Source organism: Eulemur rufifrons, chromosome 20, assembly GCF_041146395.1.
Source record: "Eulemur rufifrons isolate Redbay chromosome 20, OSU_ERuf_1, whole genome shotgun sequence".
Taxonomy (NCBI): Eukaryota; Metazoa; Chordata; class Mammalia; order Primates; family Lemuridae; genus Eulemur; species Eulemur rufifrons.
Window position 1 is genome coordinate 25,312,453 of NC_091002.1, and position 22,785 is coordinate 25,335,237.

General features: G+C 49.4%; 1 protein-coding gene across 2 annotated transcripts in view; it reads right to left on the reverse strand.

Annotated features, from left to right (window-relative positions):
- Window positions 1–22,785, reverse strand: part of HCK (HCK proto-oncogene, Src family tyrosine kinase) — a 40,136-nt gene that overhangs the window by 13,249 nt on the left and 4,102 nt on the right. The window contains exons 2-6 of one of the 2 annotated variants that reach the window (XM_069495413.1): window positions 10,803–10,920; window positions 7,481–7,523; window positions 7,022–7,121; window positions 6,099–6,197; window positions 2,900–3,003 (exon numbers count right to left, since the gene is read on the reverse strand). In XM_069495413.1, coding sequence (XP_069351514.1) covers window positions 2,900–3,003; window positions 6,099–6,197; window positions 7,022–7,121; window positions 7,481–7,523; window positions 10,803–10,919 — 463 coding nt within the window. In that variant the 5' untranslated portion in view covers window position 10,920. Of the gene's footprint in view, window positions 1–2,899; window positions 3,004–6,098; window positions 6,198–7,021; window positions 7,125–7,480; window positions 7,524–10,802; window positions 10,921–22,785 lie in introns of both variants that reach the window. The other variant, XM_069495412.1, reaches the window with a different exon arrangement.

The following is a 22,785-nucleotide window of genomic DNA, read 5'->3' on the forward strand; positions in this document are numbered from 1 at the left end:
TGGTCCCTCACAATGTTCACACCCCAACCCCTGGAACCTGGGAATATGCTACCTTACACGGTAAAAGGTGTTACAGCTGTGATTAAGGATCTGGAGATGGGGAGATCATCCTGGGTTATCCAGGCAGCCCCAATGTAATCACACGGGTCCTTGCTAGACGGAGGTGAGAAGGTCAAAGTCAATAGGAGACGTGAAGATGGAAACAAGAGGTTGGAGAGATGTCAGGAAGGGGCTGTGAGCCAAGGAATGCTGTGGACTTCGGAAGCTCAAAAGGCGGGGAAATGTGTTCTCTCTTGAGGCCTCCAGAAGGAACCAGCCCTGCTGACGCCTTGACTTGAGCCCAGTGAGGTCAGACTGCTGACCCCCAGAATTGTAAGGTAAGAGACTTACGTTGTTTTCAGCCACTAAATTTGTAGCAGTTTGTTATAGCAGCAATAGGAACCTAATACGCATTACCACATAGACCAGAAACACACAAGTCTCCCAGTCCATGACCGCAGTTTTGCAATTTACGAGCTGTGTGCCCTGGGACAAGTTATTTGCCCCTCTGTGTCTCAGTTTTCTCTGCCATAATAACACAATGTCATAGGATTCTGGGGAGGTTTAAATTGTCGAATGAAGCTGTGTGTGGTGGCTGGTGCCTATAATCCCAGCTACTCGGGAGGCTGAGATGGCAGGATCGCTTGACACCAGGAGTTCAAGACCATCCAGGGCAACATAGCAAGACCTTGTCTGTACAAAAAAATTTTAAAAATTAGCTGGATGTGGTGGCACATGCCTGTAATCCTAGCTGCTAGGGAAGCTGAGCCCAGGAGTTCAAGGGTGTAGTGAGCTACGATCGTGCCACTGCACTCCAGCTCGGGTGACAGAGTGAGACCCTGTCTCTGAAAAAAAAAAAAAAAAAATTGTTGAATGAGTGACAGCTGACCATACATGCCAGGCACTGTTCTAAGCACCCTGTGCAAATGAACAATGAATGAATATGAATAATATTCATTATACTGAATTATAATTATATAAATGATATTGTTTATTATAATGAATGAATAATCCCAGGGTAGCAGTAGAGGTTTTATAATCTCATCATTCTCGTTTACAGATGAGGAAACTGAGGCCCAGAGAGGTGAAGTAATTCACCTGCAGTCACACAGCTGATAGGGGCACAGCTGGGATTCAAACCCAGGCAGCTGACTCCAGGGCCACCCCCTTAGTCATTCTGTCCCAGTCAAGGTGAAACTGGCTTAGCTGGTGCTGGATGGGGGCGGGGCAGACTCCTGGAAGCAGCATACCGGCTTCAGGGGCCCCACGCTGCAAGTTTTATTAAGTCATCTACCCGCCCCCACGCCTCTACCTTGGAGGGCCATGACAACGGGACCAGGCTCACTTTCCTGCCCCACAGGTGTGTGATGGTCTCTTTGGTTTTTCTATCCCTGTCTGCAGGATGTGAAAGGGTCGGCCTTGCTAAAATAACAGAAAAATACCTAATCCCATAATTTCCTAATACCATTTAAAGATCAATCGTGAGCTCTCCCCCTCCCTGTTCTCTCTCTCCCTGGCTGGCAGGCACCCTGCAGGGGCTCTGTTTTCACAAACATCTGAAAAGACAGAAAGGAAATGTAAATCTTTCTCCTTGCTGTTCACCAGCTCACTGCCATTAGAATTTGTTTTATAGCCTCAAGGTGTTCCTGAGCAGCTCCTGGAAGGGCAGCAGGGTGCAAACTCAAGGCCTTAGTTTCCTGCCCAAAACCGTATCTCGGGGCCTGAATCGCACACCCAGACTAAACTTCAGAGCTGACCACGTCTCCAGCAGCAGCAAAAACGAGAAAGATGCACAGCCTGACCTCTCAGGGCTGCCCTCCTGCCCATTTCCCCAGCCGCTCCTAGCCTCAGCTTGCCTCCGAGAAGAAAGTCAACAGTTTCTCCCAGCAGTCACTCCTTCTTCCCCTTTCTCTTTGTCCCCATAAAATCAGCAAGCCACTTGGCCTCAGTGCTGGCGCCTGCTTCTCTTTCTTTAGGATGCTCGGCCTCTCCCTGCCCCCACCCCATGCTCTCATGCTCTCTCCTTCTGAGAAGATAAAATAAACTTTTTTACATACACATCTATCTATCTATTTCCTAATTTCTGTGTGAGAAACTTTTCTGCACCCATGCCGTGAGCACCTATAATACTAAGTTTTCCACCCTGGCAGAATGGACGAGCCCAGTCCCCAAGCTATCCTGGGCACAGCGGGAGAGAAGTGCTGGCTGTGCCCAACTTTGCCTCTTCGTCTGTTTCTTGTCCACGTGCACTGTGCGTGTGAATCTGGAATCATGAGAATTCTATCAACCTTCACTCCTCTGTGGAGACCAGCCTCGGTTGAGGCCAGTTTGGGTTCTGTGATGTTTTCGGGGCGCCGCTCTTGCCTCTCATGCACCCACCCGGCAGGAAGCCACCCTTGCAGAACAGGAGTTTCAGGAAGCTGGTCGCCTGATGTGGAAACTCCCAGATGTTTCCAAGAAGCATTGTAAGCAGAGTCCCAGAGAAGGCGGGTTGGCTCTTCCTGCAACCTCATTTCCTTAGGGAGGGAGGAGGAATCAGGCTTGTGGACAAGATATATGGTAATGAGTCTTTTTAAAAAATACCAGCTAGTGAAGATCAAGCTGCAGCGGGATGTTTGTTCATTTGTGGTTCTCGAATGACACGGGACTACTTCCGTTGACCTAAACTGTCACCCAGAGGGATAAGAAGGGCCAAGCCAGACACAGAAACTCAACCCTTCCTGGCTCAGGGTGGCAAAGGGCAGGAGAAAGCCCGGTGGCCGTGCAGCCTGGTGAGTTGTTCAGCCTTTCCGAGGGAGGAGGGGTGGCCAGTCAAGCCTGGGGCACCCCTGAATGGAGGGACCATGTGGGGAAATGTCACCTTTGGTCGTCTCGCTGTCTCGGATCATGAAGGAGCCCAGCACGTTGCCGGGAGCCAGTAGGTGGCGCTCTGCATCCTTCCTGCTGATGCCCTTGAAGAACCACCTGGTGAGAAGGGGAGAGCAGTGAACCTGGGGTGTGCAGCCCTGTCCTGCTCACACAGGGCACCTGTAGCCATGCAGGGCCCACGTGGGAGTCAGGATACCGAGGGACTCGCTTCCTGCACCATCAGTTTTTACTCAAGGATTTTTTTTGGTGGGAGGTCGGGGAGAGCCACTCTTGATATCAAAGCAACCAGCAGTGAATCCAGTTTGCTGAGACTGCAGCCTAGGCAATGTGGGGGCAGGGAGGGCTTTCTTTAAGAAAAATAATACAGCACTGTAAATGCAAAATGCTCATGGGTCATTCCAGTGCCACTCGGTGCAAGGGATAGGGAGCTGGACAGGAGGACTGGGTGGAGGAAGACAGCAGTCTTAGCCAACTGCGGTCAAAAAATCTTACGTTTGCAAATTTCACATGCACACATGACCACGGGGGAGGGGGGATTCCTCTCAGGGCCTTGGAGGCCCGTGGGAGTGAGGGCCTGGGGTTTGTTAGCTTCACAGTCAGTCCTCCTCTGTGTACTCAGAGCCAAATACAAAGTTGGCATGAATTTCTAAGCTAAAATGTGAGATTGCAAAGAATTTTGAACTTGGGACCATATCCTGGGAACTTTTCTTCATTATTCCCGAATATCTGGGATGTTGGTGGAAAAGTTCAAGCAGTAGCAGCCAAGTCCATTCCTCCCTTTACTAGGGTGAGGAGCATTTCATGTACTGTTATGGAAAAAGCCCCAGATCAGACATCAGCAGGCTATGTCCCTGCCATAAACCTGCTGTGTAACTTTGAGCAAGTTGCTTTCCCTCTCTGGGCCTCTGTTCCCTCTGTTATGAACTGGGAAGAACGCTAACGTCCATTGAGTTCTTATAATCCACCCACCAACTCCATGGCATTGTGACCTTTATTATCCCCATTTGATAGATGAGGAAACTGAGGAACAGAGAGGGCAAGCAACTTGCGCGGAGTCACACGGCTAGGAAATTGTAGAGGCAAGATGCAAATCTAGGCAGTCTAACTCCAGAGCTCAAGCTCTTAATCACCATGCTGTGTTGCCCACCTGCCCTCTTTGTTTCACGTTGTAAAGTGATGCATGACATGGTAAAATATTCAACAATGCAAGAGGGTGTATAGTCAGAACAGTCTCCTTGGCTACTCCACCCCTAGGAAGTTATCCCACAGATGTTGCACAAGGGAAAAGTGACATATACACAAGGATACTGACTGCAGCACAAGACTGGAAGCACCTCCACTGACAGGGGACTGGTGGAGTGGACGTGGGGCATCTCAGGACAGACAGCCTGCAGATACAGAGGAAGGAGGCGCTGCAGGGAGGATCTGAACAGGAGGCGCAGGGCGGTGTGTCGAGCATCCACTGCTGTGTACAATAAAGGAGGGGTAGACGTATTTGCTTGTGTAAGTGTAAAGCATTTGGGAGGACTCACAAGAAACTGGTTGCTTTTGGGAAGGGGAAGTGGCTGGGTGGGGACAGGATGGGAAGGAGACCTTTCACACTGTATTCTGTCTATAATATATAATACATCCTTCCCTACCATTTGCATTTTCAAACATTTGAAAGTATTGTCTATTTCAGGAGGGAGTGGGAGGAAGTAAGATTCTGTCCCACCCTGATTCCCAATGTCCCAGTTGCCCTCCCCAGAGGCAACCTCTGTTAGCAGTTCCGTGAGTGCGCTGCAAGGACTAATACGTGTATTTAGATCAACGGTCCCAAGATGGGTTCCCGGACCAGCAGCATCAGACAGCCTCACAGGAGAACTTGCTAGAAATACACGTTCGGAATCAATCGGTGGGGTCCAGAAACCAGCCGGCAGCCAGCTCTCCAGGCCATGCTGATGCCTGCTCAAGTTTGAGAACCGCCCATTTAGGTATTGCCTTTGTTTGCAGATGATAACCCACTACACATGTTGTCAGCACCCTGCCTTTTCCACTTAGCAATTACGTTGCCTTTGAGTAATAATACCGGCCAATCCGCGGCTGCTGCAAGGACCACGTGCGGTGACATGGGGATTCTGTAAGTGCCCAGATCCTGGAGTGGAGAACAGAATGCCAGATGGCCCAGGAAAAAGTCCAGGAGGAGAGAGAAGCAGCTAAGACCCCTCTGTGGCATGTACTTTCATGGTCACTAAGAAGGGGGTGGTTTGGAGATGGAAAAAGCCTAAACATTTTAATTTTTAACAGGCAAGCGTCCCGAACCCACAATTCCATCTAGCTAGAGGGAGGAGGCAGAGGAGATAAGACAATGGGGACTGGCTGGTTCTTAATTGGATGTATCCATGTATCCCCATGGTGTAGTCATCTTTTTGCCCACCACACTGTGAACATCTCCGGGGAGGGGGAGGGTCCCATCTGAGCCACCTTGTAGCCCTGGAGCAGGGCCAGGTATACAGCAGGGACTGAACGGAGATCTGTTGGAGGATGGATGGATGGGAGGATGAATGACGGAGGTAAAACTACATTTCAGAGTCAAGCTAGACACAAAGAACCTACAGCCAAGAGTGATGGGTTACAGGCAGTTTGAGGACAGGAATATGTCTTATTTTTTCTCATGGCCCCTGCCTAGCACAGGGCCTGAGGAGTCGCAGGCACAGGTTTGCTGAATGAATCAAATGGGGGATGACTGGCCAGGTGTGAGCCATCTCACCTCTCCAAAGACCCTTCTTGGCAAGACCATATGCTTCATTCAACAAACATTTATTGAGCACCTACTGCATGCCAACCTGTGCCAAGGATGCAGCAGCAGCAGAGGACAAAGTCCCTGCTTTTTTGAGCTCTCAGCCGTGTGGGGCAGACAGACAATGCACGTGTGAACAACCAAAGAAGCAAAGTCGTTTCTGCCAGTGAGAAGTGTTCAGAAGGGAATAAAACAGGTTTCCACAAGAGAGAGCCACAGAGGGCACCCATTTAGACGAGGTGGTCAGGGAAGTCCTTTCTGAGACCCAAAGGACGAGAAGGAGTCAGCCAAGCCAAGAGCCCTAGGAAGAGCGTGCCAGGCAGGGGAGACAGTGTGTGCAAAGGCCCCGAGACGGGAACAGGGCTGGCTTTGCCCGTGCTCCCTTCTGGAAGGCAGGAAATGGAATACTTACTCCTCTGTCTCTAGAGAGTTGACGCGGGCGACATAGTTGCTTGGGATGTAACCCTCTTTCCTGGTGGCCAGGGATCGAGCCTTCCACCACTCCCCAGACCTGAGGGACAGGAGGAGGTAAAGGGGTCATGGGGCAGAAGGACCATTCTTCAGTCTCCTCGGCCCCTCAGCCTTGGCCTAGGAATCCCCTGACCCTCAGGAAGCCAGTAAGGGGAGAGGAAGGGCCACAACTGTCCTGGCCCCCAGGGCTGCTCCAAGATTAGGTAGGGATCTTTACACCAGTCCCCACTGGGCATCTGAGGGTCTGGAATCAAGCCCTGTCCCTTAACCCACAGCCCCAGCCCTGGGCCCTTGGCCCCACTCCTCTTCCCTGGACTTGCAGCTTTGGCCTTCCTACCCATGCCCAAGGCGGGGCCCTGTGTCCGCAGGAGACCCAAGTGGCTCAGCAGGGGCGAGAGCAGGAGGGAGTGGACTCAAGAATCCGGCCAAGCATGACCATCCCCATGCTTGGGCCCCAGAACACCTTGGACACTGCACCCACTGATGGCGAGGGCTGTAGGAGATTGGAGGTGGCACACTCAGAGATCCAAGGATTTCCGAACACAGAGTCACCTCAGTAGGGCCTGGCCCACAGGTAAGCCAGTAGCTTAATCGCCCCAGGAAGGCTTCCCTGAGAAAGGGCTTCCACCTGTTCTTCTCGGCCTGGATGTGCACTATTAGTGAGCGCACAGTCCCCTTGACCCCAGCCATCACCCGGCTGGCAGCAAAGCCTTCCTCCTCTACTATGATCAGGTCCTCATCGATCATCTACACCCAGGATAAGGCAGTCTATCGGGTTCTTTAGGGAGGGACTGAAGCACAAAAGAGGGTGTGACTGAGTGTTGGAGGCAGGTATGTCCTAGGGGCAGTGGCGTGGGGACTCACTCCTCCAGGACCACCATCTGGTCCCCCTTCTGGAAGCTGAGGTCTTCATGGTGAATGGCGTCGTAATCGTACAGGGCAACCACAATGATGTCCTCAGAGCCTGCTGGGAAGGAGACACGTGGGATGGTGTGGCTTTGTCCAAGCACACCCACGCCCAGGGGGCCCCCATCGCAGCCGCTGGCACCCAGCTCGGCACCCACTGACACACCCAGGGCATAAGTAAGCATCTCTGCATGCCGGCTGTGACGCTAGAGTTGAAAGCTAGCAGTGTTTTGTTCCTGTTACTGAACAGTGGTGTAGAAACACAACAGCTTGTGCAAAGCACTTCAGGGGCAATTCAGGGGATTTTTGAGGATGGTTTTGACTCTTTGGGATTTTTGCCTCAAGCTCTGATGGAGAACTTAACCTAACCCTGTACACGACACACAACTCCACGGCACCTGCTTGTCATATACTCACCCTCCACAAACCCCGGTGGGTGGCCATTGTTGCTGTTAGGCCCCTGTGGGGAAGAAATGGGAGAAGGGAATGAGTCTGACGAGCCACGGAAGGTCCAAATTGAAAAGGACACCCAAGAGCATCTTACCCTAGCCCTGCGTGTCACGGGAGGTGGCCCAGAGAGGGTTGGGGACGTGCCTGACATCACACAGCACATTAGGGGCAGAGCTAGCAGATTTCTTGAGTTGTGGCCTCTGCCTTTGGTGTTGGACATACTCGGGGTGCTGCTTGGCCCTGCCCCCCAACATACGTGACGGGGTTGGCCCAGGTCAGTGTTTTCCAAGGTATGTTTGAAGAAATCGTGGGTCTACCAGCGTACCCCATTACGTATGTGAAACGATCTAAATGTCCATCCAAAGGGGAATTGGCACCTAAACCGCGGCACTCAACGCAGATCTCACAAGAGGGAGGGGAGACTCGTTACTTGATATAACTTGACCTCAGAGATACTTTGTTGAATGAAAAAAGCCAGTTCTGCACAATGATAAGTGCAATACATTGATACAAACACACACACCCTAAATGTTTTCTGTGGACACACACTAGATGCATGTGAGTGTAGATTCACGAAAAAGGTTTGCTGGCGTCCAAACCACACTGACAACAGGGAAACCTCCGGGGGGTGTGAGACTTCTCGGGAGGGAAGCATTGGCCAGTAGGCATTGTAGCTTTACCTATAATGTGTGATTTTTTATTTTTAAGAAAAACATATTTGTGTGTCACACTTGTAAGTAAACATTAACTTGAAGAAACAAGTTTAGGGAACACTGAGGAGTACGTCATATTTTGGGAGATTCACAAAGCCCACTGCAGAGGTTCACAAAGGCACTGAGGAGTCCTGCAGGGAAGGAGCCCGTTTCACCCGGCGTTTCTCAAACTGACTTGACCGGGGAGCCCTTCCTCCGAGGAACACGCTACCGAACTGAAGCCCTGCAGGAAGAGGACGATGAACAGCTGATAACTGCATCCCTCACGTCTGATGTTCAAAAAGGACAACCAGAAACTGGTGGGAGAAACCCTCTGCCTTCTGCTGGGGACGAGCCAGAGGACCCCAGAGAACCTGAGAACCCGCAGCCGTCACCAAGAAAGCGCCCAGGGCCACACAGGTGAGGACAGGAGCAGACTTGGGAGTGACTTAGCGGTTACAGCCTGTGGTCAGCTCAGGGGGTCAGCAGTGCAGGACACGTGTGTAACTTCAGGCTCATTGGTAGAGGCTGAGTGGCAGAGGGAGGGAGGTGGCCGTTCCATTATTCTCCCATTTCCAGAATCAGTCCTGTTCTGGTCATCACGCCTAGAGACGGGCAAGAAGGATGGAGAGAGGCCAGGCACCTGTGTCCTGTGCAAGATGACTTGGAAGGGATGGACGGGTTGGGATTAGACCTTTGCCTTCAATCTCTATACGCTGTCGTGGGGCAAAGGGAGTGGGTGTGTTTGGGGTCAAGGAGTAAGGGTTATGGGGCAATAGGCCTTCCTTCAACACAGGGAAGAACTTTCTAAGGAAAGGAGAGCACCGCCACCTCGGGAGGCATCCAGCAGGGGCTGTGCTCCCCAGACAACCTCAGACGGGGGATGGGCTAAACGGCCACAGAGCAGAGGGCCCTGCAGGTTTGGGGTTAGAAAGACCTGACTCTACTGCTTCCCAGCTCTGTGACCCCCCAGAGCCATTTAACCTCTTAGAGCCTTAGTCACCCTGTAAGGCCGCATAACGCCTGCCTCACAGCCTTTGATGAGGACTAAAGATACAGAAACACCTCACTCCAGTGCTTGGACCATAGGAGCTGTTCAAAGAGCAGTAATGATGGTGGCTCACGCCTGTCATCCCAGCACTTTGAGAGGCTGAGGTGGGAGGATTGCTTGAGTCCAGGAGTTCAAGACCAGCCTGAGCAACATAGCAAGACCCCATCTCTACAAAAAAACAAAAAAATTTAGCTGGGTATGGGGGCGCACCATGTAGTCCCAGCTACTCAGGAGGCTGAGGTGGGAGAATTGGGCCCAGGAATTCAAGGTTACAGTGAGCTATGATTGTACCACTGCATTCCAGCTCTGGGTGACAGAGCAAGACACTGTCTCTAAATAAATAAATAAATTTTAAAAATCTTAAAAAACACAGAGGCAGTGAGTTTCTGCTGGAACACGGGGCCCGCACCAGGAGCGGGCCCACTTGCCCCCCTCATCCCATTCCCCAGGTGTCCACCCCGGACAGGACTTCCCTACACCCCTGTTAACCTCCACAGTGCTGACCACTGTCTGGCACAACACGCATTTTGTGTACTTCAAACACACACATGCACACACACACACACACACACAGGACAGTAACAATGATTATAACTGTTACTGCTGCTATTAGTACTGTCGTCACCATCGCTGTGCTAGTACTATTATTGTTACCATCGCTATTACTACCAATACTATTACTGCTCTCATGCCTAGCACCCCACAGCTAGCATTACCAGTGCAGCCACGACGAAGGCTGCCGCCATTACCATCACTACTGGGGCCACTATCACTGCTGTCACCACTGCTACGGTTCCTATCAGTAGTACCTGGCTTCTGCCTCTGTTACGCTTGCCGCTCCCACTGGTACTTTGGGACCTGCACTGCCCAGAGTTTGCACTCCTGACTCCAACCCTTACTAACCACAGGGCCTTATGCAATTATTTAATCTCCATACCTCATCTGTAAAATGGGCATAATAAAAATTGTTACCTACAATAGGATTATTGTGAGGATGAGGGGGTTAATCACAAAGCACTCAGGAGAGTGCTCACTTCTGTAAGCATAACAGAAGTTACTAAAGACTCTGCTAGTATTACCACTTCTCTTAGTCACTGCTGTTGCTATTGTTCCTGCTGCTACTACTGCTGTTATACTCCTACCATTACTCTTGTTACTATTACTACTACAGATGTTATTGTATTTTTGCGATGACGCTGATGCTACCATTACTGTCATCGTTACTCATCTGATCACTCATTGCTCTCAGCTGCATCTTACTTCTGCTGCCGCCCTGGCCCGAGGCCTGTGATGCTCACTCGATCTGGCTGGGGGGCCCAGGCTGACGGGCCAAGGCATGGACTGCAGAAGAAGGACAAATGACTTCCTTGTCCTGGACGCATTCTGGATCTGTGTCCTGGAGAGTCAGGGCACTGCTGGTGGCCGGTCAGCTCCATTTCACCCCACACCACCCTACCCAGCCTTGGGAACACAGGAGACTGTTAGGGCAACCTTGGGGCAGCCTCAGGCAGCGCCCTCCAGGACACCGCACTCCTCCCCTACTCACCAGCTTGGCCATGGATGTGGGGTCCGGCATGTCCCCAGTACTGTGTGCGTTGGTGCTGGGCTCAGCTTTGGAGATCTTGCCTCCGTCCCGGAGGAACCTGGACTTCACGCACCCCATCCTGCAGCAGACAGAGGGAGGTGAGCCCGGTTGCCAGAGCCCCACGCAGGGGCGTCCTCCAATGTGGCATTCCTGCCCCTGCCCCTGGGCTGGCTCCCACCGGCCTTCCCTGTCTTAACTCCCCTGCCAGACCCACTCCCCTCCCACCCCTTCCCAATGGAGCCCACTCTGCCCGCACCACCTCTGGGCTTCCCCACGTCCACGTCTGTCATGCTCTGGCCCAGAGCTGACAAGTTGTCATTGTTGTCATTGTCGTGGGTACCAAGGACCAGTGTGATGGGGGAGTTTATTCAGAGAATGTTACAGGTAGAGCGTGGAGCAGAGCAGGGAGTGGGTGGTGGGCGCTGCCAGCGGTGGGGGGGGGTCAGAAAGCCTGAGCAGGTCCTTGGCCCTGCCACCCCGCCAGCACCTCGCTGGCCACTTTCCCACGCCACCCCAGTCTCACTTCCTCATCGGCAACATGGGGATAAGAAAACCTGCTGGCGGGGGTGGGAAGGATGAGCGAGCACGTAGGCAGGGAGACACTCAGCACAGTGCCAGGCTCAGAGCAAACAGCACAGAAAACGATACTACTGTTATGTAACAAACCGCCATTTTATAGTAAATGACAAAGATGAAGTCATGTAACGTGGCTCAAACAACCCAGCTAAATAGCAGTCAAGGCACCGTATTCCTGGAATCATCACTTACTTAGCAAACATTGACTAAGCACTTTCCTTTTTTTTTTTTTTTTTTGAGACAGAGTTTGGCTCTGTCACCTGGGCTAGAGTGCTGTGGCATCATCATAGCTCACTGAAACCTCAGACTCTTGGGCTCAAGTGATTCTCTCCCAAGTAGCTGGGACTACAGGTGCACACCACCACCTCTGGCTAATTTTTCTATTTTTAGTAGAGACGGGGTCTTAGTCTTGCTCAGGCTGGTCTCGAACTCCTGACCTGAAGCAATCTTCCTGCCTTGGCCTCCCAGAGTGCTAGGATTACAGGCGTGAGCCACCGCACCCGGCCGCTGAGCTACATACATAATGAGTGCAATGCGCACTGTCTAGGGGATGGACACGTTTGAAGCTCTGACTCGGGGAGGTGGGGGAGCAAGGGCAATATACGTAACCTAAACTTTTGTACCCCCATAATATGCTGAAATAAAAAAAAAAGACAAGCAAGTTCATGACGTTCTGGAGCTCAGCTGGAGAAGAATGGCAGAACAGACAATAAACCGGTAAACAACTAACACAATGAATTTAGCGAAAAGTGTGGGGACGATAAAAGAGGGTGTTATAGGGAGCAACAGTGCAGGACCCCTTGAGATAGGGTGGTTGGGGACAGCCTCTCTGAGGAGGTGATACTGGACAGGGGGTCTGAATGACACAAAGGAGCCAGTCATGTGACACTCAGAGGGATGAGTGTTCCAGGCAGGGGGAACAGCAGGTGCAAAGGCCTGGAGGCTGGAACAAGCTTGGAGAGAAGGCACAGAAGGCAGGCCAGTATGGCTGGAGCTCGTGGGCAGGGGAGGGGCCTCATGTGATGAGGCCACCACATCCTGTAGGGCCAGTGAGGAATTCAGATTTTATTTAAGGATGATAGAAAACCATGGAAAGTTTTTGGTAGGAGAATGATGGGATTCAAGCTGTACTTTAAATAATCCCATCAGTTGCTGGGTGAAGTATGGACTGTAGACAGCGGGTTGGGGAACCCGTGAAGAGTCTGCTGCAGGCGTCCTGGCAGGAGATGATGGTGGCCTGGCCCGGGGTAGGGGGAGGCTGTAGAGGAGGTAAGACGTGGATGGATTTGGGGCTGGGTATGGTGGCTCACGCCTGTAATCCCAGCACTCTGGGAGGCCAAGGCAGGAGGATAGCTTGAGGCCATGAGTTTGAGACCAGCCTGAGTAAGAGTGAGACCCCACCTCTCCAAAAAATAGAAAAATTAGCCGGGCATGGTGGCACACGTCTGTAGTCTCAGCTATACAGGAAGCTGTGGCAGGAGGATCGTTTGAGCCCAAGAGTTTGAGGTTGCAGTGAGCTATGATGATGCCACTGCACTCTAGCCTGGGCAACAGAGCGAGACTACTTTGCAAAAAAAAAAAAAGAAGTGGATGGATTTGGGGGACATCTTGGAGGGAGAGTTTACAGACTTTGGGCTGGGCGCAGTGGCTCACACCTGTACGCCAGTAAGCCTAGTACTCTGGGAGTCCAAGGTGGGAGGACTGCTTGAGGTCAGGAGTTCGAGACTAGCCTCAGCAAGAGTGAGACCCCATCTCTACTAAAAATAGAAAAATTAGCCGGGTGTGGTGGCACACGCCTATAGTCCCAGCTACCTGGGAGAGAATCGCTTGAGCCCAGGAGTTTGAGGTTGCTGTGAGCTAGGCTGATGCCACGGTACTCTAGCCCAGGTGACAGCGAGACTTCGTCTCAAATAAAAATAAAAAAAAAAAAGTGTTCACAGACTTTGCTCCTGTATTAATTTAATTTAAAGATGCTTAAAGAAAACAGATTTACTTGAGTAGAGTCAAAACTTAATTGTAAAAGTGTGGGAATATCGGGTCCTGTAGGCTTTTTCTAAAGAAAAAAAATTTTGTATAAAAAATTAATAGAAAGAAAAAAACAAAAATTGTAAAAGTGGCAGAACTCTTTCATATCTTTTCTCAAAATGTGCGCATGTGTTTGCTGAGGAGGCAGGCTGTGGCAGCCGCCTAAGGAAGTGATTGCTTCTCACGGCTCTGCACAGTTGCCATTTTCTTCTAAGGCAGTCAGAACCCAGTTATACTGATCTTGTTAAAATAAACATGTGTTTGTGGTTTAAGAAAAAGAAAGTCCCAAATTCCTAGGCTTAGGGCAGTTACTTTTTTAAAAAGGAAAAAAGATTCCTTTTATTTGCAGAGATTTGTCTGTCCTGGTGGGAACTGGGAAAGATTTATCACCTCAAGACTTGAGCGGTTTTGCTTCATTTGCCTTTTGTGAGTAAAGTAAGGAAGGGACACGTTCAGACTCTGGGAGTGCTGCATCATTAATTTGAAAAATGATCACAATTAATCACTGTTTTATAATGTACTGGTGTACATTTAAAACTGAAGCCAACATCTTTCTTGATTTGTGATAAGTATGTATTACAGGTCTGGGAAATTAAGCAGCACCTTCGTGGTTCTGTATGACATAAAATGATATCACATTTCATCCATTTTGTTCAATATAAGAATATTCTGGGGAGAGCACTGCTGTGTGAGGTAGGGCATCTCCCTCCACCTCTCTGAGCAGCCGCTGATCTACAGCTGTGAGAGTCATCATTCTTGATCCCATACATATTGAGCAACTATTAAGGATCATTTACATGATTAATTTGCATATTCATGATAGCCACATGATAGGAAATTTGCATATTCATGAGGGATCGGTCTCAGAAGGCCTTGGTGGTCATTTACAGTCCGAGGCCACCTCTGAGAAAGGATGGTGGGGGTTCTATCTCCAGGGTGGTGGTGGATGCCCAGCACATAGGAAGCACTGCAGAAACAACCACAACCATTTCTGTTTACTAGCAAACGTCCCACTGCCCTGGAGCAGCAAGCAAGCACAGTTTGCATGCAGTGCCTTCGGCCCACAGGCTTAGAGATACTGCGACACTGGAGAAGTTAACTTTTTAAAATAGGGCATTCCCATTCCTTCCATTTTTATACAATAAAGTGTGATTTTTAAAAGAGATATACCGGCAAGAGTGAAATTTGTGTAAAATGTGACTGTCCCCCTAATTCGAGAGAATCATGTGCACTCCCTCGTGTGGAGTGGGCATCAGAAATGTCCATTCTCATGTTCACTAGACCCAGAAATGTCACGTAAGCCACATGCATAATTTAAAGTTTTCTACAGCTGTGTTTTAAAAGTAAAAACAAGTGAATTAATTTTAAAATGTATTTATTTTACCCAAGAAGTCCAAATGATTAACATGTAATAAATATAAAAATTATTAGTGAGATATTTTACATTCTTTTTTTTGGTACTAAAAGGGGGCGAGAGGGAATAGGAAGTTATTGGTCAATAGGTATAGAATTTCAGATGAAAAGAGTTATGGAGATGAATGATGGTGATGGTTGCACAACATTATAAATATTTAATACCACTGAACTGTACATTTAACAAATTTTAAGATGGTAAAATTTATGTGTATTTTACCACAATACAAAAATGAAAGAAAAAAGAAAGGCTATTCAAGAGTAGCAAATATAGTTGGGGCCATGCAAACATTGCTAAGATACTTGCTGGGTGAAAAAAAGCTACTGCAAAATATGTGCAATACTAAACCACTCTTGTAAATGAATATATGTGTGTATGTGTGTGTTAGCATGTTCATAGAAAAAGCAACCTGTTTATAAGAATTGAGCAGCAGGATAATGAGTTGAGCTTTAAAGAGCAGGGAGGATTTCAATAGATAAAGATTTGGAGAAAGTCAAGCATGTTCCTAAGAAGAACTGACCTCCAAAAAGGATCTGAGCAGGCTTATGATATTAAATCATATATGGAGCACTTCAAGACTCAAAAAGTGTAACTCTACACAATTTAGGAGAGAAATATTATTGAACCAAGGCTTCAGGTGGGACTGCTACTGCCATTGAGTACTAGATTTATGTCTGAGCTTCCTAGTATCCAAGATAAAAATGGAAATTTCTACAATGTCACCATAAGGTCTCAGAAAGTATAGCAATTTGTCGACAGAAAAAAATATTTTTTAAGCACTAAATTCAAAGGAGAATTTATGTGGTTCCTCATAAAAAGGTCACTGAAAGGCACGATGGATGATTTCTCCAACTGTGATTTGGCAGTAGTCTACAGTATGTTAAGTCGTTCCCAAACAGATGACACTGATCTTATTCAGGTGAGTCTGGGAACCAAGGAATGGGTTTAAGGTGGTGAGAGGATGACCACCTAGGTGGTTTACCTAGCCTGGGGCCTCTCTGCAGAGTGCCTTGTTACAGAATGGCTTAATGTGAGTTTATTTATTTTTTTCCTTTTTATTTGTACACATTTATGGGGTACACATGCAATTTTGTCACATGCCTAGGTCGTGTAGTGGGCAAGTCAGGGCTTTGAGGGTATCCATCACCTGAATAACACACATTTGAAGTGAGCTTAGAAATGCAACAGGGTGCCTGGCTGCTCAGAGTGTGGCCGGTGTGTGAGCCGGCAGCATCAGCCTCATTCAGGAGCTGTTAGGAAAGCAGAATCTCAAGCCCCACTTCCCAAATCAGAACAAGCATTTTCACAAGGTTCCCAGGCGATTTATGTGCACATCTAGTTGAGAAGCCCTGGCTTAGAGAACCCCTTTTGCTCTTGCATCCTCAGCACCCATCACTCTTCTGACAACAGCACCTGGATTTTCCTTTGGGGAACCAGCCTTCTCCCACTCCGTGCATGAGCTTTGGTGGGGCTAACCCCGCCCTTGCCTTCAGGGACTGGCAATTTGATACAGGCCTGGCCAATCAGAGACTCTCATGTCCCCCGGCTACAGTGATTGGTTCAGCTATAGGCATGCATGTGATCCTCACCGAGGCAATCAGACTCTGCCCTGAGATTTTGCTGGAAAAATGAGGAAAAAGGCATTCTCTTTCTGTAAGTGTTGTTGGGATGAAGGAACCTGGAGCTCTTGGGAGCCAACTTAACATCAGTAAGGGAAAGGCTACTTTAGAGTAAAGCAGAGGACAACAGAGCTGAGGGATGGAGATGGTGATTCCTGAAGATATGGTGAGCAACTAGATCCAGCTGTGCCTTAAGCCTGTAAACCTCAGGAATTTTCCAGTTCATGAGCAAATAAATTCTCCATTTCATCTAAGCCAATTTGAGCTGGGTTTCTGCCACTTGCACCCAAAGAGTCCTCACTGACTCTTGCATATTCCTGGGCTACACTCTGGTCTCTGGGAGTGACAGCCTGGAATCTGCATTTCCAAAAATTCTGCAGGAAATTCTTACACACACTAAAACTGAGACCCACCAATGTAGCGAAATGAAGGCTGAACTTGGGAGTCAGAGTCCTTGGGTTTGGATGGCAGTTCTGCTACCCACCGGCTACGCGACCTTAAGCAAGTCACTTCCCCTCTCTGAGCCTCACTTTCTTTCCCGTTAAATAGGGGGCCCCTGCCTCTCAGGCTTGGCTCACGTCCCACATAACTAGGGATGTGAAAGACCTTTGAAAACCTCTGCAGACACATAGCTTGTCTGATATGCTTCAAAACTAGGCTCTGAGAGCAGAAGTAGCCCGCCTAGCCTCACACTCAGAACTGCTGACTCCTGGCAAAGACGCTTCCTCAGGCCACTGCTGACCCCGGGAACCTGAAACCTGCTCCACCTCCTCAGCTTTTGCCCGGCGCTGCACGGGAGGGAAACGGTAAGGCTCAGCTTGCGCGCCCTGGCTGCTTCCCACGGTCACCACTCTGGCTGCGGAGCCTCCTGTCCTCCTGCGCTCTCAGAGTCAATCCCAAGCCCAGAACCTGCCTGAGCATCCAGGGAGTGGGCCAGAGATGGTTTTCTGGAAGCGACTATGCTCAAGAAGAGCCTGCAAGGGCTGTGGGTGTGAAGCCCTAGATTCTGGTCCCATCTCTGCCACAAACTCACTGCGTGACTTTAGGCAAGTCTCCACTTCTCTCTAACCCTCAGTTTCTCTAGATGTGAAGTGAGATGTTGGATGAGAAGTTGTCTGAAGGGGACAGCTGTGGTTCCCTCCTGCAGAGAAGCTGCTCCCCCTTCTAACAGTTCTCCAGTTTTCCTTTGGGCATCACCCCTCCCCGAGTATCAGTTCATGGACTGAAGTAGAGCTGACTCCAACCTCCGGCTGTAGAGGTGGGTCTGTGACCAAGTCTGGCCAACCAGAGTTGCAATGATACAGGCAGAGATGGGCATGTGACTCACTTCTGGCCAATGACAGTAAAGGCTTTCAGCAGCAAGGCAAAGACAAGAAATAGAGAAATACAGAGTCCCAAGCTTGGATTCAGCCTTGCCTGAAGCTGATATCTCATGGACTTTCCAATAACCTCCCTCGTCTGCTTGAGCCAGTTTCAGTGGGATTTCTTCTCCCTTAAACATCGAAGAGTTCTGCCCAGTGCAGAGGAAATTCTTACAAGGGATTGTAATTCACACTCAAGTGTAAATGGCTAATGGAAAAGACTTCCCTGATACCAGGTTTGGATAGAAGAATAGATGGTACTAGATCCATTAGAGTAGGTGAGGATGGGTAGAATATGGACCTCATTAAGCTGATGGTACTGAAGCCATGTCTTAAAAGTATCTGGTATATAATAGGCCCTCCCTGTCCATTTGTGGAATGAATGTATTGTGTTCTAGTCTCTATCACACTTGGCTGAAGTCAGCAGACCAGAATTATAAACCCATTTTCCAGATAGGGAAATGGAGGCCCATGGGAGAGAGGGTCCCCCAGGTGGTCAGTGGTGGGTAGAACTGGCACCCAGCTCTCCTGCCTCTCATCATTCACTGGGGTCAGTCCCAGAGGCTGTAGGCAATGCAGGGGAAGGCGGGGGAAAGAGGAACCCAGACAGAAAGCTCAGGAAGGCAGACCGCCAGGGGCCCAGGGCTCAAGACTGTTCAGTTAGAGGAACTTTCCCTTCTCAGAACAGCTCAGCCATGGGGGTGGGGGAAAAGTCTTCCCTCAACAGGCGCCAATTCCCTGAGCGGTTTCTTGGGGTGCAGAGCTCCACAGCTCCCTCTCTTCAGGTTCCCTGGCTGTCTCCTGAATGAACCAACCCTATTCCCAGTGGCTGCTGTCTCTAACAGACGTCTGGAAGTCACCCCTGACTCCTCATCTCTTCCCTTTTCTGAGTCTCAGCTTCTCTCTCACAGAGCTCAAAACTTTGATTTTGCAAACAGGAAAGGACTTGGGAGATCAACGCCCTCCTTGCACAGGTGGGGTAACAGCCCCAGAGAGGGCAAACGCTGTGCCCCAGCTCACGCAATGGCGAGCGACACAACAGCACACTGGAAAACTCAGCACCATTGGTCATTTGTCTGGCTTGGCCAGAGGGCTGGCTCTGAGAGGCATGTGTTCCAACGACTTGTTCAAACTACTAAACTCTTACCATGTTCGTTGTTACTCTTGGGTCACTTGGTTCATTTCAGAATTCCAGGGCACCTATGAATCTCCTTGGGATAATTTTATCTCCAAGGTAGGCAGGGGGCAGGGCAGTTTGGAAAAATTGGGCAATTTGGATGAGATCCGAAGCCAGATGGAGCTGGGTTTGAATCCCCATTCTGCCTCTTACAAATAAGCGAGCTTTTCAAAATGTAAGTTCAGTCACATCCCTCTTCTGCTCAAAACCTCCCCGGGCTCCTATCTCACTTGGAGTGAAAGCCTAAGTCCCTGCCGTGGTGGGTAGGACCTCCATGATCTGCCCCCCTCAACCTTGCAGACCTGTCTCCTTCCAGCTCCACCTTGATCGTTCCACTCCAGCCCCACCGCCCCGCTTCAACTCACCAGCCATGCTTCCACCCCACGGCCACTGTATGTGCTGCTTTCTGCAATGCGTTTCACCCAGAAAGCCTCCCACTCTTCGTCTAGTCTCTTCAAAGATCGCACCTTGTCACCCTGGCTAAGACAGGAACCCCTACCCCCAACTCACATCCCTTTCCAGCCTGTTCCCAGCTATATTCTTTATGGCCCGAACCACCTCTTAACGCGGCGGCCATGAGGATGCACTTCTCAGATCTCCAACTGCAGAGAGTATAACTGACCAATGGGCTTTGGAGTCCATCACTGTTCTCATGGGCTGCTCCCAGCCAACGACTGAGCATGGTGGGGAGACTGAGGCAGGCTCACATCTGGGGGACCTCTAACAACAACACACTTTGGCTGAGGGCTCCCCTTAGAATTGCATTGCAGTCCAAGACACTTCCGCATGCCCTTCTGTTCTTCTCTCCTCCCTTTTCTTTTTCATTAGGGGTCAGACATGCCTTTCCTAGCCTCTCCTGGTTTCTCCCCACTTTCTCTCATGGGCGTTTCCTCTAATAAATTTCTTGCACATTTAATGCTCTGGGAATCTGCTTCTCAAAGGACCTGAACTAACACACCTATTGTATTTCCTATTGATCTATCATCTGTCTGCCCACTACAATGTACGACATTGGAGGGTAAGGACTTTGTTTTGCTCACTGCTTCATCCCCAGTGTGTGAAACTAGAACACAGTGTATGCTCAATACATTCGTGTTGAATAATTAAATGAAGTCCCCTTTAGCTTCGTGGATGCCCAGAGTTCCCATCTAAACAGCAGCTATGAATATGTGTCCAAACTGAGAAGGGTCATCCACGTTTGCTCATTTACGCTCAGAGAGAAGCAAAGTCTTTTCCTGGCTGGAGCTGAGTGAAGGTTGCTGCCTTCAGACAGGAGATGGCAGCCAGTTCGCTGCACGGGTAACTTTTCACTCTAACCTGCCATGATGCTCCAAAGTCAGCTCTCCCCAAACCTGTCCTCCACAAATGGAATCCTCAAAGCCACAGTAACACATGCTCTGACCTTTTTACAGTTTTTTAAATAGTTGACAAAGCTCCAGGCCTCAGTTTCTTTTACTTTTTAAATTTCTTTTTTTTTTTTTTTTTTCCTTTTCTTGAGACAGAGTTTTCCTCTGTTGTCCAGCTAGAGCACAGGGGCATCATCAGAGCTCTCTGCAACCTCAAACTCCTGGGCTCAAGTCATTCTCCTGCCTCGGCCTCCCAAGTAGCTGGGACTATAGGTGCGTGCCACCACACCTGGATAATTTTTTCTATTTTTAGTAGAGATGGGGTCTTGCTCTTGTTCAGGCTGGTCTCGAACTCCTGACCTCAAGTGATCCTCCCACCTCAGCCTCCCAGGAGTGCCAGGATTACAGGCATGAGCCACCTCACCTGGCCAGTTTCTTTCAGTTTTTGAAGGGGTTTGTGTTTTATTTTTTTAAATTACCTTTCATCATCTAGTAAAACATTAGGGCATCCTTCTTATCAAAAATCAAAACATTACAGATAAACCTAAGGGATGCTGGGATTGCTTGTTTTATAAGCCCCCTGTGGCCAGCTCTCCCCTCTGCCAACACTTGGCCTCGGCCTTTGCATTTCCATACATGTATATTGAAGCAGATGCTGCCCGTGCCCCACCCCTACCATTCTGCTCTTTGCCGATTCGGAACAGTCTGGCTAGACTTTCAACTGCTAGCACCTGCATCTCTGAGGCTACCGGTGCCTGCTCTGCCCATGAGCTTGGCAAGCTGAAAGTGCTAGGAAATTATGATGCCCCCAGGAGCAGCCTTCAACCAGTGACTGACAAGATCAGGTCGACAAGTGTCCTAGTCCCCCACCTCCTGAGCGTGTTCTAGGCTGGCTCCCAGCGCTTCCCAGTGGGACTGAACTACGCGTGCCCACAGTGGAAACTGACTTGACAACATACATGTATTGGCTGCCTTCTCCTCTCCGTCTCCCTTCCCCACTCCTCTCCGAGGGTTTCTGGAATCAGCTCTCAAACAATATGCATTTGAAACCTTGTCTAGAGTTTCCTTATAAGGAAACTCAAACTAAGGCATATAGACCCATAGCAATTATGAAGTACAGTTTGCACGTGTGTGTGTGTGTGTGTGTGTTTGTGTGTGTGTGCATGTGTCTGTTCTAACATAAAAGGAATTGTGCTGCAGGAATCCTGAGGTAGTATCCTTTTTAGTCCCACTTTTCAGATGGGGAAACTGAGACTCAGAGAGTGAAGGGATTTGCCCAGGGCATCCCAACTTGTATGCAGCGGAGGTGGCATTCAAACTCAAGTTTGTCACCTGTGCTATGTCTACTGTTCCTTGCTCCAGCAGAGATGAGGGTGGAATTCCTAGTCTCTCAGCTGCACTTGTATCTCCTGAGCCAAAGGACTTCGGGGTGATGCTGGAAATCAAGCGGGTGCCTTTAGGGGAGGATTAGGAGTGCAAGTCCTGGGGCAGCACCATCCAGAGGATGCAGCATCATTTAATGGGTGCAGCGTGTCTGGTCACAGCCACTGCCCAAGAACATGGCACATTTTACTTTCAAGCAAGGGTTTCTCTTGCATCATTGCCCATGCCTCTAAAGGACACTCAAACTCCCAGTCCTGGGTGGAGGAAATTGAAGGAATGGGGCAGGGACTAAAGTGCTGAGGGATTGCTTTGGTGGGGAACCTGCAGCCTTATGGCCACTTGTGGCCTTCTAGTTCCTTAAGTGCAGCCTTTTGACCGAATCCAAGTTTTACAGAACAAATCCTTTTATTAAAAGGGGTGCAGCAGAGAAAGATATAGCTTTTCTTGCATCCTTTGGTGCTTAAAAAAGAACAATCTTGAACTCAGAAGGCTGCAGGTTCCCCATCTCTAGAAGACAGAGGCTGTGACAGTTTGTAGCACTAACTTGCTGTGTGATGTTGGGAAAGTTGCTTGCCCTTTCTATGCTTCACATTGCTTTTCTATAAAAAAGAGAAGCCTTGTCATGACTGAAGGATGGGGCTTGAAAATTCAAATGGCTTTGGGGGCCTGGAGGGTGCTAGGCATGAGGAAAGCGGCCAGGCAAGGGCATTGCACACTGGACAGCTCCGTGCAGTACCCAGGGCAGCCCCTGCCCAGCAACAGCAAGGCTGCCCAAGAGAGTAGCACAGGAGCAGGAGCGACGCCGGTTCTAGTCCCAGAGCTGCCAACTCTTCCAGCTTTTCGAAAGACAAATCCAGACTACGTGAGCTCTCTTAACTTTAAATGTTAGCAACTCATTTAAAAGAATCACCATGTATATGTGCCTATGTATCTCAGGCAAGGGAGGGGAGATATTCAACGTTGGTTACATTTGTTCATTCAATGTTTTTTTGAGGCCCTACTATGTGCTGAGTGCCAGGTGTTAGAAGATACAGTGGTTTACA